This window comes from Phoca vitulina, unplaced genomic scaffold (assembly GCF_004348235.1).
Source record: "Phoca vitulina isolate PV1807 unplaced genomic scaffold, GSC_HSeal_1.0 scaffold35, whole genome shotgun sequence".
Classification (NCBI taxonomy): Eukaryota; Metazoa; Chordata; class Mammalia; order Carnivora; family Phocidae; genus Phoca; species Phoca vitulina.
Window position 1 is genome coordinate 5,635,979 of NW_022589738.1, and position 18,003 is coordinate 5,653,981.

Below are 18,003 nucleotides of genomic sequence, written 5' to 3' on the forward strand. Positions count from 1 at the left end.
TCATGCTCTGAGCGGAAGGCAGACGCTTAACGACTGAGCCACCCAGGCACCCCTTAATTCACATTTCTTGATCCCTAATGGACACCAACATATTCACAGTTACAGAACATTCCAGAATTTCCATTTCTTTTATATCTATCAACTGCTTCAGAATCTTTCAAGTTCTGAAACTCCACAAACAAAACACACATTCAAGGATTCTCTTGTCCCCTTTATTTTGTAAACCAACTTTGCCTCTTTATCTACTTCCCCTTTACTCAGGCTTCTCTAGCTTTCTTTCTTCACTAATTACCCAAATTCTACATCATTAAAAATTCATGAATACATCAAAGATAGTATTATCCCTAGATACTGGAGGAAGCACAAATCTGAGAAGATACAGGCTTCAGTCTCACTAATTGGCTGAGGGAGAGGTAATAAAGGTAGTAGGGAACACTCACTTGTCAATTTGTCTTGTCCCTGCTGTCCTTGTCAGCTATTTTGTTCACTTAGGTAAAAATAATCATAATGGAAAAGGCATGAGCTTGGGGTCAGAATCACTGATATTTTTTAGTTCTTAATCTTTCTATAACTTTGATCAGCCTTGGTAAAAAATCTTAATCTTTCTGAGCTGTAATTTGATAATTTGTACAATGGACATAAGAATACTGCTATCTATCCATTGCCTACCATGCCTATCAACTGCTTCAGGTGAGAGGATGAACACACCTAAAACTGAGCTGTTGTGAAGATTGAGGGAATATTTGTAAAATTCTTAAAGACTATTTTGTAGTGTAAGCACACAAAACTTAGCATCATTAATATTTTTTTAGATTTTATTTATTTGAGAGAGCGCGAGAGAGCGAGCGAGAGAGAGCGGGAGCTCACAAGCAGGGGGGAGGAGCAGAGGGATAGGGACAAGTAGACTCCATGCTGAGCATGGAGACTGACACGGGGCTCAATCCCATGACCCCGAGATCATGACCTGAGCTGAAATCAAGAGTTGGACGCTTAACTGACTGAGCCACCCAGGCACCCCTCAGTGTCATTAATATTAACTCCTGTGACTTCCAAGTTTCTAGCTTGGGCAAACACATAAATAGTGATACCACTCACAGATTTTGTGAAAGAACAGAATATATTCAGTGTTGGATAGAATGATTTTTGAGGTGGCTTCCAGACATGAAAGAGGAAATGCCCCATTAGAGGCTAGATATATTTGCCTAATCTGGAGCTATATGCTGGACTGAATATTAAATTTAGGATCCAAAATAAGTGATTGTGGCACAGACTACTTATCTGCATACTCTATGATCCATTATTCCCTTCTTCTCTGTAAGAGGAGCCCAATGTTTAGCTGCCTAGCTCAGAGACTATGGTCATGAGAATCAGTTCCGACCAAAAAGATGTAAGGAAGGGTGTTGTGTGGACTTTCTGTGCAGTCCCCTAAAAGGGTAAAGGCATTCCCATTCTCTCTGCTTCCCAATACTGCAGCCCGAAAAGCATATGTGATAGCTGGAGAGCTAAAAGTTATCTTGGATCATGATGATAAAGGCCTCATCAAGGGATGGCAGATTTTGAGATAGAAGGAGCCTTGGTGTTTGACACCATAGAGTAATGATGCCAGCCTACCTCATTGCAGATTACTTTTATACATGATAGATGGATACATTTCTATCTTATTTCAAGCAGTATTTTTTTGTGTACCTCCGGATTTGATTTCTAACTGATAGGGAGAGCTAACATCTGTGGCTATGGATAGCAACCAGGGAAAGTATATAGATTAAGAGGATATGATATGTCTTAATAGGGTTGAGGAAATGCCACTTAGAAACATCAGGATTTAAGGGGGAGATGAAAGGAGGAGTGCAATTAAAAAAGGAATTCTGCAGAAAAGTAGGAATAAAATCAGATGAAATTAATGACATGGTAGGCAAGGTAGCACAAAGTGCTAATTTGGAAAGTGGTCAGTTAATGCCAACTGGCCTACCGTAGGACTGAGATTTGTCCAGTGGATTTAACTATAGGAGATCACTGATGGCCTTGGCAAAGATATTATCAGAGCAGTGGTGGGGACCAAAAGCAAAAAAAAAAAACAAAACAGATAAAAGAGAATATATGAATTTAAGTATTAGTAACTATAAAGAGAAGAATTTAAATGGGAATAAAAACTAGGAAAGGGAAGTAAGAGAGCGTTCTCATCTTGGGCTGCCCAGAATCTGAATATCCTGTATATGTGGGGGGAATTCCAAGGTCATTATGGAATAAAATGGAGGAAGTTCAGTTTTCAAATCTGGAATGAGTGACGAAGAACTCCAAGGTACCATTTCCAATTCTTTCCAATAGCAATGACATTCTTCACCCCCCGTCTGCAGGGGTGGGGTGGTCTCTGAGAGCATGCAGACCCAGGGTGTGATTTGGAGCATATAGTTCCTGAAACTGAGCCTCTCCTTTGCTCTCTGTCCATTTAGGAGTTGGTGCTCTAGCCTTCTCTTTGGCAATGGGAGCAGGTCTTTATCCTTCTCATAAAGTTGATTTTTGTTTATATTAAACAGAACTGGATTCTGCTATTCACAGCTAAGAACTCTGTCAAGTACAGTGGAAAACATTATGAAAAGAGTATTTATAATTTATTTTTTAATCTAGGAGCTACAAATGTTTACTTGGTCAAGGGTAGGAAGCCAGTAGAATAGGGTGAGGATATGCTTGTGTGCATTCGGGGGAGAGAGAATAATTAATGGGGGCCAGGTTCCTGTGAAATAAGAGATAAGGCCTTCTTCAAAAAACAAGAAGGAGATAGTTATACATTCACCGTTATAACAGTAAGTGAAAAATTCTTAGATTAGCAGCTCACACATGTATGGTGTTTTCCATTTTAGAAAGGGCTTTTAAAAACATTTATCATAGTAGAGAAAAATATTTTAACTTATATTAGGCAATGTGAGAAAAAGCTTGTGAGCATTTTCGATTTCTATTAATGGTTAACTGTGATAATTGAGAATTAGTAAAATAGAAGAGCCTTGTTCAAGAAAACATGAGGACAGAGTCACACACATATCAAAGGCATGCTTTAATTATATTAAATCCAGGGAAGGAATCAAAGTGATCAACACATTTTTATCTCAGGACTTGGGGTTTTCCCTTGGGCAGAAAGGTAATCCACTGACTCATGGATACTGTGTTCATTTTTAGCAGTATGAAGGTTTGCAATTCTAACAAAAAGTACTTTGGAAATGATTGCTTGTAGTAAGACCTATGTCTCACAGGATAGGCTCTGACGGTAGACAATATAAGTTTCCTCAGCAACAAGGAAAATGAAAAGCATGTAAAATGCCCTTTGGCCTGTTTTAAGTCACTGGTGGCTTCCAGGTGTATCTGCTGTACACATGGACAACAGACACATTTTAGACATCAATAACCTTAGAGGGAGAGGGAATTTACAGGATCTCAAGCAAGGAGTCTTCCTGGGGCAGGCTTCAGTCTGTGCTTATTTCTCATATTCCAGTCTCTCCACCTACAGGATCTCTAGCTATTGAACACTTGAATTTCACTGAACACTGTATCCATGCTTTAAATATGCTTGTAGACATCCTTTCTTTCACCAGGGTCCTATACATATATAGGGACATGGGGACATTTCTGATGTCATCAGTATGACGGGAAATTTGAACTTAGTTTCCTATGTGTTGTAATCAATTTAGTCTCCTGATATATCCCCGGTATTTTGTTTACCAACCCTTCTGACTTAGGATAGTTAAGGGGGGGTAGTCTGTGCTCAATGGAGATCACATATATTACCTCAGTTCATTAGTTACCACTAGTACTCATCTGCCACAGTGGCTTCCTGACACCTGAACTCCTTCTCCACAGTATCACTTATTAATACGTACCCTGGGAACTCTTTCAATTACCAGCTAGTAAGTCAATGAAGTAAGAAAGGGATCTCACTGAGTTAGGTGACTGGGAATTGCTACCATCTCTCCATTGAGGAAGAAAAAAGGCTCAGTGTCTTCAGCAGCTTTGTCTTCCTCCTGATGTTCAGACTTACACATCCAAACATATGCTCTCTGAACACCTTGTTTTAGATGTTCCACAGGCTCCTCAAACCTGTCATATCCCAAGGTGAAGTCTGTATGTCTGATGTGTGTCCCTCTTTCCATCTGGGTTCTCCCTCTTGTATTTCCTATCCGAGCTAATGCATTCAATTCAGAAATGTGGATAAGGGGTCATCCTAGAGCCCTCCCTTCATCACCCCCATCTCATCTATTCAATTACTAGGTCCTTTTATTTTCATCTGCTGAGTGTCTTAAATCTGTCATGTCTTCATGAATTTTATTCAGCTCAGACATTTCTCATCCTTAATCTGAAAAACTACAGAACTACTTGAGACACCCTACTGTCAGCCTCAACCTCTTCATTTCACCCTGACCTCAACTATCAAAGGGGCCCATGTGCTTCCAAATCTGAACTATTTGAAACCTTCCAAGGCCCTTCTATTCCACGCCAGGAAAATGTTTGAGATACAAAATCTTCCCTGACCTGTTCCATCTTGACTGCTCGTATCACACCATACTTCGTCCTTCAGACATACAAGAGAAATCCTCTTATTAAACTTGACTAGGATGAGTGGATAGGTAGTCTTAGGGAAAAAATGTTAAATTGGAGGGATTACATAGAGTTGTTTAAACATATTTAAACATTTTATTTTCTTTTAGAACATATTCGCCTCTAATTCACCACTCATTTGGTATGGGGTCCAAGACCTTTCCTGAAGTAAGGATCCACTGACTGAAGGGCCGCATACTCTTTCTTACATAAACCACTCCCCTATTTCATCATCTAGGACTTTCAGTTTTGGTTTCTTCAAAGTACAGTAAGTTTTAGAGAGATTAGAAAGAATCTAAATGTAAAAATCTTCTTGACTTCTGTGATTTCTACCCTCTACCCCCAATCTTAAATAGTTTCCTCATCTATATCTAATCAAACATTTTTTTCCCTGATCATCATTATCAAGTCTTTCAAAGCATTCAACTTAGTTTTCATAGAAACCATAATTCTTTCTCTTTGCATTCCCATTTTAATTAAATAAAAATATAAAAAACAAGAATATCTTTTATTAAACAGGTTGGGAACAACACATCGGTGGCTCTTGGAAATGCTGCTCTCAAGTGGTGGGAGGCAAGGTACGTGGTTCCAATAAGGCTACTCGAAAAACTTTCAAAAACATACAGGTTATTAATATCCAGCATTCAGTTTGGAATAAAAATTGGGCAGTTGGTTTTTACATACAGAATGATGAACTCATTTAAATGAAGATTTAAGAGAGCTTCTCTTTTCTAAACTGCATGTAGTCCTTCAACATAGCCCACTTTTCTTGTTGCACTGATTTTACTCATGTCACTTTTTTCCCTCTGGCATGTCCATCCATTCGTTCTTCATTTGACTCCTGACATCCTTCAAAGCCCATCCCAGAGATCATCCTCCATTGCCAATTCTAACTCCTACCTCCCCAGGCCCCTAAGAGTTCATAGAAGGCCATGAATAAAGTGCACCCACGTGTGTATCTATAGAGTGATATTGTCTGTACCAGCCAATGCAACAGCATGTTTGGCTCCAGCTAGTCAGTTTCACTAGAATTTGCCAAGTTGCAAAGAATAAAATATGACATAAAAAGATTAACTATGAGGCTAATTTTTCATAGTCTTTTGATGAAGAATTATGAATGTCCTTGAAAGCTTTTTAAGAGTCATCAGATAACAGATGGGAAGAGACCAGATTTTCCATAGACACCTGTGGATAATAATATCTGTATGATCCTCTTTGATCAATCTAAAAATAGCTCTTTGATGATATGGATTGCAAAGTAAAACATTTTGTGCTTATAGATTAGATGAAAATAAAATACCCAGTCTCAAGGTTAATTTCTTCTTATTTCACCTAGAATTTATTAGTTGTGATACAGTAAAACTGAGGTAAACAAATGTACAAAGTATTTGAATCAAAGAGTTTTTTTAATATAAAAAGCTATGAAAGTTAAAGTCATTTGTCGCTTAAGAGTATTAAATTCAGGGGGATACCTAAAACATGAATTATTAACCCAACTTCTTTAAGGTTAGAATTGATCTAGTCCAATTTCCAGAGCTAAAGATGATCCATGAAAATGTGCTAATATTACTAAAAAACATTGAAAAAATGGCTCTGGCTCTGTACCTCTATTTTTAACCTATGTAGCAATGTCAAGTGTAGAGATTTATAATCCTAGTTTAATTTGAATGTGAATAAAAATCTTAGAATTTAAACTGAAAAAATGTTTTTTTTGGTTATCAAGAATGTACTAGATTTTCTGCTAAGTACTGTGGGCTCTAGAGATGAGAATAAGCTATTGCCTGGCCCTCATGAAGCTTTCAATCTTGCCAAGGAAGATAAAACACATGTGGGTAGGCTACATGATAGATACATAAAGTGTAATGTGTTATAAAAAGGAGGAAAAAGAACTTAAGAGAACAAACTGCTTCTGCTCGAGAACAGGAAGTAGTACTCACTGAGGAAAGAATGCTTACGTTGGGTAGGATTTTCAGAGAAAATTATGAGAAAGGCAATTCAGTCTGAAAAAGCTAATCAGGTCATTTTATGCTTGGGACGCAAGCTGAAATAATGAGTATGATGGATAACATGTTTGGAAAGCTAGGTCAGAACAGATTCTATGTCCTATCCCCTTGCTGCAAAGCATGGCCAGCTAAGGGAATGGGCTTGCTAAGTGAGCGGTTGATGGGCAGAAACTGGAAGTACATCCTAGAGAATACTAAAGGTCAAAGCTAAGATAAGTAATGCAAAATTGGATCTAGAGGAAGGAGGCCAGAGTCAGACTGTCAGTGTTTACATCCTAGTTCAAATACTTGCTAGTTATGTGATCTTGGGCAAAGAACTTGAGCAGTCTGTGCCCCAACTGCCCTTCCGTACAGATGAATATAAGAAAAGAGTTGTTAATGAAGATTCTATGAGCTGTGTAAAGCACTGGGAACTGCACCTGGCAACATTAAGTGCTGTCACCACCACCACCACCACCACCATTTTACGAGCATCTATATGAAGTATTATAAAACAAATGTCTATAGGAAAGCAGTTAATATAAATGACTGAAGTGGGACAGGTGTGGCAAACTGAAGAGTAAGCTTGCTTGCCCAAACCAGTGCTTCGCAAACTTTCCTGTGCATATCAGTCACCTGGGAGTCTTGTTAAAATGCTGACTTCGATTAGATCCTGCATTTCTCAGCAACTCCCAGGTGACGTCTGTGCTCTAGTCCGGAGACCACACTTTGAGCAGCAAGTCTGAAACATCTCTTATTCAGATGCAGCTGACTTGTGCCTTGAGAGAATGTGGAGGTGAGGGCCCAGTAGCCAGATTTGAGTTTTCTTTTTTCTTTTTTTTTTAACTTTTTTTTTTTTTTAAGATTTTATTTGAGAAAGAGAGAAATAGAGAGTGCATGTACAAGCAGGGGGAGCGGCAGGCAGAGGGAAAAGGAGAAGCAGGCTCCTGCTGAGCGGAGCGCCCGACGTGGGGCTCCATTCCAGGACCCTGGAATCATGATCTGAGCCTAAGGCAGATGCTTAACCGACTGAGCCACCCAGGCGCCCCTCAGATATGCGTTTTCAAAAGGAGACAGGAGCCCTTGTTTGTTTGTTTTAGAAAATATGAAGCCCCTCGATGTTTAAATGTTGGCAATTATTTCAAAAACAGTACCTCTGTAAAAACACTACACACTTTCCAAGCTGGATTCCACCTGTGGGCACTCAGTCTGCAAACTCGGGGCTGGCTGAAGAAACCAGGGAAGTTCAAGTACAGAGCAAGTAGACTGGACTTAGGGCTGGCAAGATCCTGGGGGCAGAGTAGGAATGTGTGAGAAGGCTTTCAGCACTGGTTTAACATGGGTATGCCGGGTCCATTGGAAAGATTACAAGTACTATAAAGAGATTTCTAACTCATACTAAAATTTTTGGTTTTCATTTTGTAGGAAATAGGGTGCTATACAGAAGGCTATTTTGGTTAGGGGAGCCTGAATTTGTCAGGAGACAAAATTAAAGAAGACTTAAGAGAGAACAGTTGTCTCACAAAGAGTGCACAGAGTATATGAATTGCTAATGGAGATTTTCAAGAAGAGGTCCTACTAGGTCTACTATAATGAATTAGATAAGGCTCATTTCTAATTAACAGCATCTATTTGCATGCAAACAATGAACTAAGGTCTTTAAAAAACAATTTCTTCCCTTAAGTACATTTAGGAATGCTTCCCATTAGCTTATTTACACCATTAATTTGCTTGGCAAACTAGCATAGATTATATGCAGGTAAACTTTGGTTCACAACATCAGAAGTAGAACATTTAAACAAATAAGAAGTTACAGATTTTACATGAGTCTTGCACAATAGGGCTTTTTAAAAGACCTAGCCTTACTTTGAACTTTGATGTATAACTGAAAGATTTTTGTGTCCTTACAAAAGGAATGTAAAAACAATTTCCCCCAGGACTGCTTGCCAGAAAGATGCCAGTCTTCGTTTCAGAAAGGGTTACTGCCCTTTCCACACACTGTTCCCCACTAAAAGATTTAAATCAGAGGCCCTTGGAGGAACGGTTGATTTCAAACCTGGGGCAGGGAAAGTACACGGTGAGCTTGGGGCATTGAAGCCAGAAGCTCGAACAAGTTCCCACTGGTCAAATTTAATAAAGGTGAGGATATCAACAAGAATAACTATAACTTATTGTAACATATTGAATAAGTAAGAATCCATAAATGCATACTGATTCCAAGGAGAAAAGTGAAAGCTTTTCTTTTTAAATAGAGGAAATCAGCTTGTAGGTTCATGTCAGAATTCAGAAAAAAATCACCATCTTGCAACCCTAATGTAGTGAGTTCGGGAAGGATCATCAAAGGATACTAAAGCTGTTAGGGACCTATTAATTTCAAAAAAAATGATACTTTACAACTCAAGATCTGATGGCCACCACCTAAACCAAGTGATCAAACTTAGCAGCATTTAGAGTGGGACCACCTCATTTTATGACCTCTGATGTGATCCGAAGTACACACCGTCTTTTATGAAGTATTCTTGCCAAAAACATTTAACTTGCATCTTTTCAAGTCGCAACATCCAGTTTACAAAAAATACAGTGAAAAGAGAACAAGCTAAATGACATAATGAAGGGGAAAATATTAGATAAATCCAGAAAGGTGAGATTTTTTTTTTGAGGATATTGTACCAGACTCTTCCAAATGTCAGTATCAGTAAAAAGAAAAAGCAAGTGGGAAAGCTATTTTCCACTAAAAGACACTGAAGAGGGGCACCTGGGTGGCTCAGTCGGTTAAGCAACTGACTCTTGGTTTCGGCTCAGGTCGTGAGCTCAGGCTCATGAGATTGAACCTCAAGTGGGTCTCTGCACTCAGCATGGAGTCTGCTTGAGATTCTTTCTCCCTCTGCCCCTCTCACTGCTCCTGCTCTATCTTTCTCTAAAATAAAATTTAAGACTGAAGAAACCTAATAACTGAAGGGGATCATAATATGCCACTTGGGCGTAAGAATTATTTTGAGCGGAATGCAACTGAGATAGAGCAGACACAGGAAAAGCTCTCTACCCAGCGTATTTCTGCCTTAAGGTAGGGCATACACCTGCCCTTGTGAAGGGATTCCGCTGTCCCTTTTCTGGACCAGGAAGAGCAGACGACTTTTTATCACTAGAGATAGCAGCACGGACTTGAATCTACTTATTACTGACATATCCTTACCTTCCATTAGTTTCCCCATATATTTGCCTTCCTGCAATCTATCACCCCTAGAAGCCCAAACCCCTTTCTTTTGTCTTGTCACCTCCCTACAATTTAATTCTCTTTGTTAAAATGGTATTTAAGCTCTTAGGTCTACCGCTTCTTTGGCTTTTCACTTCTTTCCTATGAAGCCCCCTGTGCCACATTAAAAAATTAACATCAAATAAAATCTGTATGCCCTTTCTCCTATTAATGTGTCTTTTTGTCAATTTAACTTGCAGTCTCCAGATATTAAAGCTAAGAGGGTAAAGGAGAAAGGTTTTTTTTTTTTTTCCTCTCCTACAAAACCAAATGCAATACATAAAACATGATGGGACATTGGTATGAAAACCTCAAAGAATGATATGAAAGACATTTTTGAGTCATTCGGTCTATTTGGATATGGGTGGGATATTAAACAATAATATGGTATTATGTTTAATTTTCTTGAGCATGGTAAACAAGCATGGCTATATATGGCATGTCCCTATTCTAAGGAAATGCATGGTGAAGTATTTAGAGGTACAGCATAAGGGTGTTTATAACTTACTTGCAAATTTTAAAACAACAAAAAATGTGTGTGTGTGTGTGTGCGTGTGTGTGTTATTGCCTATATTAAATAAATAAAGGCACACATGGGGGAGGTAGGGAGAGGGAGAAAAAAAAATGGCAAAACGTTAGCTATTGAATCTAGGGATTTAGGAGAAGGAGAAGAGGGTATATGGGTATTCCTTATGCTACTTTTTTCAACTTTTCTATATGCTTGTAATTTTTTATTTAAAATGTTGGCAAAAGACAAATTTCAAGCAGTGTATTCGATCAGGTGGCATTTAAATTAAAACTCTTATTCCTCTAAGTACAATAATTGCTTTATCTCTACAATGGTGGAAACAATACCATATTTGCCTAAAGGGAAAAGGAGAGATAAATTCTTGAGATCACTTTTCATTGCTATGGATTATGATTCAAAGATTCCTCAATTTAGGGATTCTACTTCCCATCACCTTGCTGCCCTCTTCCATTCAATCTTTTATCAACTGATATTATTCTAAGTAAAATGGCCTCCCTTATGTTGTCAGCTATCCATTGCTCAAAGGCCTGCCTACCCACATTCCCTTGACTGGTACATCTCCTGGGATATCCAGAAAAAAAGGAGTGTATGAAGATAGTGACGACATCATTAAAAGGACTGAGACCACAGTACATGATAATGAGGTCTGGGCAGAAAAACAGCTAGCCAGAAATAGTTAAGATCCTTTTTTCCCTATGCCATGGAGCCCTCTGGCGATCTGGCGATGCCTGGGACTCTTCTCAGAATCATGTTTTTAAGTCCAGAATATAAAAAGCCAAGAACTCCGAAGAAAGTCAATTGTATTGAAATACGGTTATAAACCTACTAGAAAATATTTTTTGTGATATAGCAATACACGTGCTTGTTTATTATTAACACATTGATAAGATCTTATGGAAGATCTGATAACTGGTACAATTTTGATGAGTGATAACGGTGAACAATACTTTGAGATATGTGTAGCTACTCTACTGAAATATAAAAATATCTGTGATTTCACAGGTACTCCTAGTATTACTCTGGTTTGTTGCCTTTATTCAAAATGGAAGAGAATGCTCAATTTCCATTAGAGGTTAGCAAAAACAGAAGTATTTTTTTTACAATTCAAGCTCATGGCACCCCTTGAATCCTACCAATGGACCTGGGCTTAAGAATCCTCATTACATAGGCTTGCTTTGTTTTAGCCTATGATTTCCTTTATGGCTGATAAATTTTCATTTGCATCTTCTTCATTTACAAAGGCCATATTGGTGGCTAAGCCATCATTAAACTCATTATACTGTCATGCTTAAACCTATAGATGCTATCCAGTTCCTCTGCTACATAATTGAGGCAACAGTGAATTTTGTCTTCAATTGTATACCTAATTGACTGCATTTTATACTTCATTTACTTCCAACATAAACTAACCTTAATGGATGTCCACTGCTATTTGAATTTGTTCTGGGATTTTTCTGCTCATATTTCTGATATCTTGCATTTTCAAAAAGAAGGGTTTAAAATTATGTAGCTGTAAGGCTCCAGTTTTGCAGATTTTTTTTTTCTGCTTAAATTGTGTACTTTCTTTTGTATGTGTACATGGACTAGGAAACATGAAATATTTCCAACAGCTGCATTTAAAGCCCATTGCAAACTGAGAATACTGATGTCAACTTGAATAGTCATTTTATTTTTCACCTGTGCAATAAATAACTTCTGGTTCCTGCTGACTTTTCCTTGGGTTGCAGTGAAAGCATGGCATTGATGAATAATAGTTTCATGATTACAGCTCTTCCACTATTGTTAGGTTAACATATTCTTTATATATATATATTTTTACTTTTACTTTATTTGCTACTGGCTGCTTGGAAATAGCTGTTAGTGCATTGGTAGAAAAGGCACTTCTATTTTATTACTTTTTTACATTTCATAAAATTTAAATGATACAAAAATTCTGAGGAAGTATGCCATGAAACTGATCTCAGTGGAAATTTAAATATGCTAACATTTATTTTTAAAATGTAGCGTGAAGTAGACAACTTTAAAAGCTGAGTTAAAAAAAAAAAAACCCTCAAGGAAGCTGATCTTGACTTTTTAAAGCACAAAAGTACAATATTTAATGTAGGTCAAAATGTTTAAATGGAAAAATATTTCTAACAAGTTACAGCCAAATCCCTAGCTGTAATTAACCTACAATTTGTGTAATATTTCATCACAGTGTCAGCATACACTACTTTCTTGTAAACTTAGAAGGATCTAAAATTTTAGAGCTTATTTGGTCAAACAGTCATAAGGCCCTATGTTTCTAAGTTCTGATTTTCATTTAGAAGTCAGTAATAGATCACTTTTTCACGTGAATTTTTAAAAACTTGTTATCAGAGAAAATATTGACATGTTGTATTTAAACATAATATGAGCAGGATATTTAGAGATGGGAAACAATACTTTATATATAATAAAAAATCTTCCAACCCATTTAATCTACTTTATGAATTCAAGTTATTAATTTTTAGAGCAGGCTATGCAATTTTCCTTAATCTGCCCATTTGTTAACATCTTATTTTAGACTGGATTGACTTTAGTTCAGAAATGATATTATACAGGTTTAAACCTGCTCATAGTCTAAACATATCAGTTATTTAAGTAATGATATAGTTGTGTGTTTAATAGAGAGATTTCAATGTGGGGAAAAAAGTATATGATTTTCCCAAGGAAGCAGTTTCACCACCAAGTTTAGACCTTTATTTTCCATTATCTCTATAAAAATTATAATTATTTTCTAGGGCGCTGGGTGGCTCAGTCAGTTAAGTGTCTGCCTTCAGCTCAGGTGTGATCTCAGGGTCCTGGGATCGAGTCCCGCATCGGGCTCCCTGCTCGGCGGGGAGTCTGCTTCTCCCTCTGCCCCTCCCCCCTCTCATGCTCTCTCTCTTTCTCTCTCTCTCTCAATAAATAAAAATCTTTAAGAAAAAATTATAATTATTTTCTAAGCCAAGATTCAAACTAAAAATGTTTTTAGATGATGCTATTATTTTTAAACTTTATCAAGAGGTGTGTGTGTGTGTGTGTGTGCAGGTTAAGTAAAGCATCCCTTTTGTAGAGGAATATGAATTTTATCTACTTTTTGAATAATGCAACAGGAGCAAAGGCGCCAAGAGGAGGTGGGCAAAGACAATGGACCTAATTCTGAAACCTTTCTAATATATCCTCACCAAAGACGTTCATCAACGAGTTGTCCTAGCTTTCTGAATATTAAAAACCACCTAGTATGTAGATGATAGGTAGGAAGCAAGAGCTTGGCAATAGAAGGGAGTTTTCATTGTTCAAAACAATAGTCTCATTTGGTAAATAAAGGCCAAGTCCTCCCTTATGAAAAAGGCAACATTAGCATCAACCACTGGAAGCATAATGCAAAATCCCATTTATAAAAATATCTATGCCTTCCAAGTGCGGCAGCATACATTTGGCATTCTGGGCTTTCAGGACCTTCCAAAGGAAAGTTAAAAGATGACTGAATTCAGCAATAACCTTTCTGAGGTTTTGTTTGCCCCTTTATTTTTTTGCCCCTTTAGATTTGACCATTGTCGGCCCAAGTCCCTCTTCAAGCATGTACTGACAAATGTAGTGGAACTAAAAAGTAAATATGACCATCTTGGTTTTGAGTATCAGAGTCACATTTATAGCTGTTCAAAAATCTAGCCAAATCGCAGTCTTTCCTACAAAATAGTCATTTGTTATTTCCTTTTGTCATCTTCTTTCAAATAAATGAGCCTCAGCTTGTTAAAACCGGAATATACTGAAGATGTTCATATTTGAACAATCGCTTGGTGTTTAAAACACACTTCAAAGTTTAAAATAGCAAAGTACTATTTCACTAGCAGCAGCTACATGTTTCAGGACATGAGACACAGAAAACAAATTCATTATTGTTACTGATTAACAGTTGAGGGGCTCCTTCCCCTTACTGCTTTTCACCCTGGTTCCAATCTTTCACAGAGTCTTTTTTAGAGGATAGCTTAAATAGCTCTGCTAAAATTTTAGGATTCCTATTTTTATCTGTTATCCTACCTCTTTTTTCTTTCTACCAGCTGTTTGCAGACCTCCTGCCACCGCAGATTCAGGCTTCCCAGTTTTTCTTGCAGAATGCTGGCATCTGTCTTGGAGGACTGTTGAATTACTTCTTCCCCAGTCGCATTCAATACCCTGACAACAGTTTGCCGCTGTCCGATGCCATCCTGGAGTTCCTGTAAGATACCAAAAAGGCAAAACAAAAATGAAGCCCTACGTCTTTTTATTTGAGAAAAGATTTAACAATGTGCTACCACATGTGGTTCTACGGGGAGAGAAAGAAATAAAAAAGCGCCGTGTGAAAGTTTCTCTATGAAACTGACATGCCTATATCCAAAGGCTACAAGACAGAAAGACACCTTTTATGTGTCAGTAAAAAAAGCACCCTCTCAGTTCAGCTCCGGTCTTTCTATTTGTAAAGCTTGTCAGCTAGACGATGGTATAATGTCCTACAAATCAATTAGTTGGAAACCTTCTCAAGAGCAAATTCGATTTCTTGTCCCCACAAGGATGTTCCACGTTTAATAGTCTATGAAGTGTTGTAAAATTTCAACATGAAAAAAGTATTTCGATTTCTTAATGACTGTCGATAGGAGAGGTGAAAAAGAACAAACATACTTTAGCCATAGTATTTAAAAAAAAAAAAAAAAACAACCTCTAGAGATACTTAAGCAAAAATTCATTGCTATATTAGAAGGAAATTTATTTCAAATTCTGTTTCCATCAAGGTATTTTGCATTATAAAACCACATAAAACAGAATTAATTGCTTTCAGGGGCAGCCTATCAAAAAATCCCTAAGGTACAGTGATAAATTTAAAAATAATCTATAGCCACCAGAACATTTTTATGAGTCATTGATGATGTCAAGATGAAATACCTTCCACTTTTTATCCTGAATGAAATTTTAAGAGTAACAGAAAAGGAGTGTCATTAAAAAAGAGACTACTACAACCAAATATATATAAAAACAAAAATGCTCTTTACCATTACATAAAAATGGCACTCTACTATTTTTTTTTTTAAAGATCATCCAGAATGTTTTAGGCAATTAAAATAATCCAGTACTAAATCTGCAGGTTAGAAAATGAAATGATCTGAGAACTTGAGATCCTTACCACATTTAAATCAAAAGGGCTCACAAATTCCCACATACTAATAGCATAAAGTTAGTATGCAGAACACTTACCTGATAGATGTGATTCTCATGATCTTGTATTCTTATATTTCCCTGTCTTTTGAGCCAATACCAAGGACATAGTAAATGCCAGTCCATGCTTGCCAAATAAATGAATGGATGCATGTCTTCTGAGACTGGGTCAAATCTAAGATTCTTACTCCACATAAAGAATTTTTTTTTACTACTTTCGTGTAATATTATTTTGAATACTAGAATTTCTGGTAGTATAACTTTAACAGTTAAAAGACTCAATCAATCAGCAAAAATGATAACAAGGTCATTATTCCAGGGACCACAGTGCCTCAAATGAACATAAAACTATGCAGTTATCGAACTGTTCATAAGCCTTCCTCACTATACTCTCTTACATGTACATGAGATATGTTCTAGTGAACATGTGGTATTTCCTTGCAACTAGTTGATTTTGCACTATTACTTGAATCTCACTCTTTACCATCCATTCACACCGGGGTGGCGTGTGACACTCACTGTTACTTGCTTAGTAACGGGTACACTCATTCATAACAAACTGTGTCTATATTCCTATTATACCAGACATCCACTGAGGTCAGAGACTGTGTCCTATTCATGACTGTGTCCTTAATGCTTAGTCCAGTATCTGGCGCATGGGAGGTTTGGGTAACTATCTGTTGAGGGAACGCATGCATGTCTAAATAAAGGAAGTGGGGGAGGAAGGGAGACGTTCAGTTTCATCACTGTCATGGTATCGTTAGTATTAATACTTATCATCAGGCCTCCTAGAGATTCAAAAAAAAAAGTTCCATTTTCTAGGTTTCAGGCAGTATAAATCTAGCTGAAGAGGTGAGACACAGTTGTGAAGGATAATTTGTTGTACTCCATACAAGAGAGAAAGCAAGATGCTCATAAATGATGCACCAGAAGAGGGATGATTTCAGTGGAAGGATGAACAGAAGATGACTCTGGGGGGATGTGAAATATGAAGAATGGGTAGACCTGAGAAACGTGGAGGATCAGGGGGGTTAGCAGATGGCAGGAGGCAAGGCCTATGGTGTGCCATTTCCATGATGTGATCAGGAGTATGTATGTGGGCTCCATGTCACTGTATGGGAGGGGGAGTGCAGGGAGAGGGGCAGCCCTGGGTGGATCTTGGGCCTCGGCAGAGAGGACTTGGCTTTTCATTACGGAGTTTGCAATGCTTTGGGTGGCAAAAGAAAATAACTTCCGTTGTAAGTACAGGAGTATTGGAGCTAGAGCTGTGTTTCTGGATAATTCTGAGGCAGAGTTCAGGCTAAGGTTAAGACAGGGACACAGGGAAAACACTAGGACTGGGATTCTGGGAGACTGGTATTGGGGTAAGACTAGACTTTTGATAACGCACCAGAAAGGAAAAGATAAACCCAATACACTGTTAGGGCAGAAGCTACAGGGTTTGTGAACTAGCTGGATCATGCAATCATGCATATGACTACTGGAATGGGAAAATCTTTGCCTAAAAGACAGAAGTCAAGAAAGTAGAGAAGAAAGATTAAGACTCTGATTTGTACCTTCAGTGGTGTCCAATATCCACACCTATTCATAATATTTTGAAAAAATGCCTGGAGTATGTATTAGATGTGTGCTATAGCATTGCGTCTCAAACTTTAAAGTGCACAAGAATCTCCTAGAGAACTTGCCAAATTGCTGATTCTGGTTTAGTGGTTCTGTGGAGGGCCCAAAATTCTCTACTTCAAACAAGCTTCGTGGGGACGCCGATTCTGCTGGTCCAGGAACACCACACTGAGTAGTCGGATGACAGAATCTTTGTTAAGTAATCAAAGAATTCTTGGTGGTGGTTTATAATGCTATAAGCTAAAGCTGCTTCAGAATTTTTGTTTGTTTGTTTGTTTGTTTTTTAATTTTTTTATTGTTATGTTAATCCCCATACATTACATCATTAGTTTTAGATATAGTGTTCCATGATTCATTGTTTGTGCATAACACCCAGTGCTCCATGCAGAACGTGCCCTCCTCAATACCCATCACCAGGCTAACCCATCCTCCCAACCCCCTCCCCTCTAGAACCCTCAGTTTGTTTTTATATCAGCTCTTCTGCTTTGTATTTTTGATCTTGGCCCTTCTACTTCATGGCTGGTGGCTGCAGTGACTTTTACAACCCAATTGTAGAATCAACAAGGGTTTTATTCTTTCTATTTCCCAGATAAGAGAGAGAATTGAATAGCTAAGAATAAAGCAATAATTTAAAATTGTTAGATATAAATCTCATTTACATAGAGTCCCAAACCAGGGCCTTCAGGTTTTTTAATTTTGTGAAAGGAGAGCTCATTAAATAGTCTATTGCATCTGTGTGAGAAGATTTTGTAATCAGGAGAGGTATTTACAGTGTATGAACCACTTGAGGAGAGCTTTCCGTAATAAAGCATAGGACAATGGCGTAATGGATTGAAACAGGA

The 18,003-nt window shown here is 37.8% G+C and overlaps 1 protein-coding gene across 13 annotated transcripts in view; it reads right to left on the minus strand.

Annotated features, from left to right (window-relative positions):
- Nucleotides 1-18,003, minus strand: part of DMD (dystrophin) — a 2,446,616-nt gene that overhangs the window by 790,578 nt on the left and 1,638,035 nt on the right. For all 13 annotated transcript variants that reach the window (XM_032426633.1, XM_032426634.1, XM_032426635.1 and 10 more), the window contains one exon: nucleotides 14,393-14,568. In XM_032426633.1, coding sequence (XP_032282524.1) covers nucleotides 14,393-14,568 — 176 coding nt within the window. The remainder of the gene's footprint in view (nucleotides 1-14,392; nucleotides 14,569-18,003) is intronic.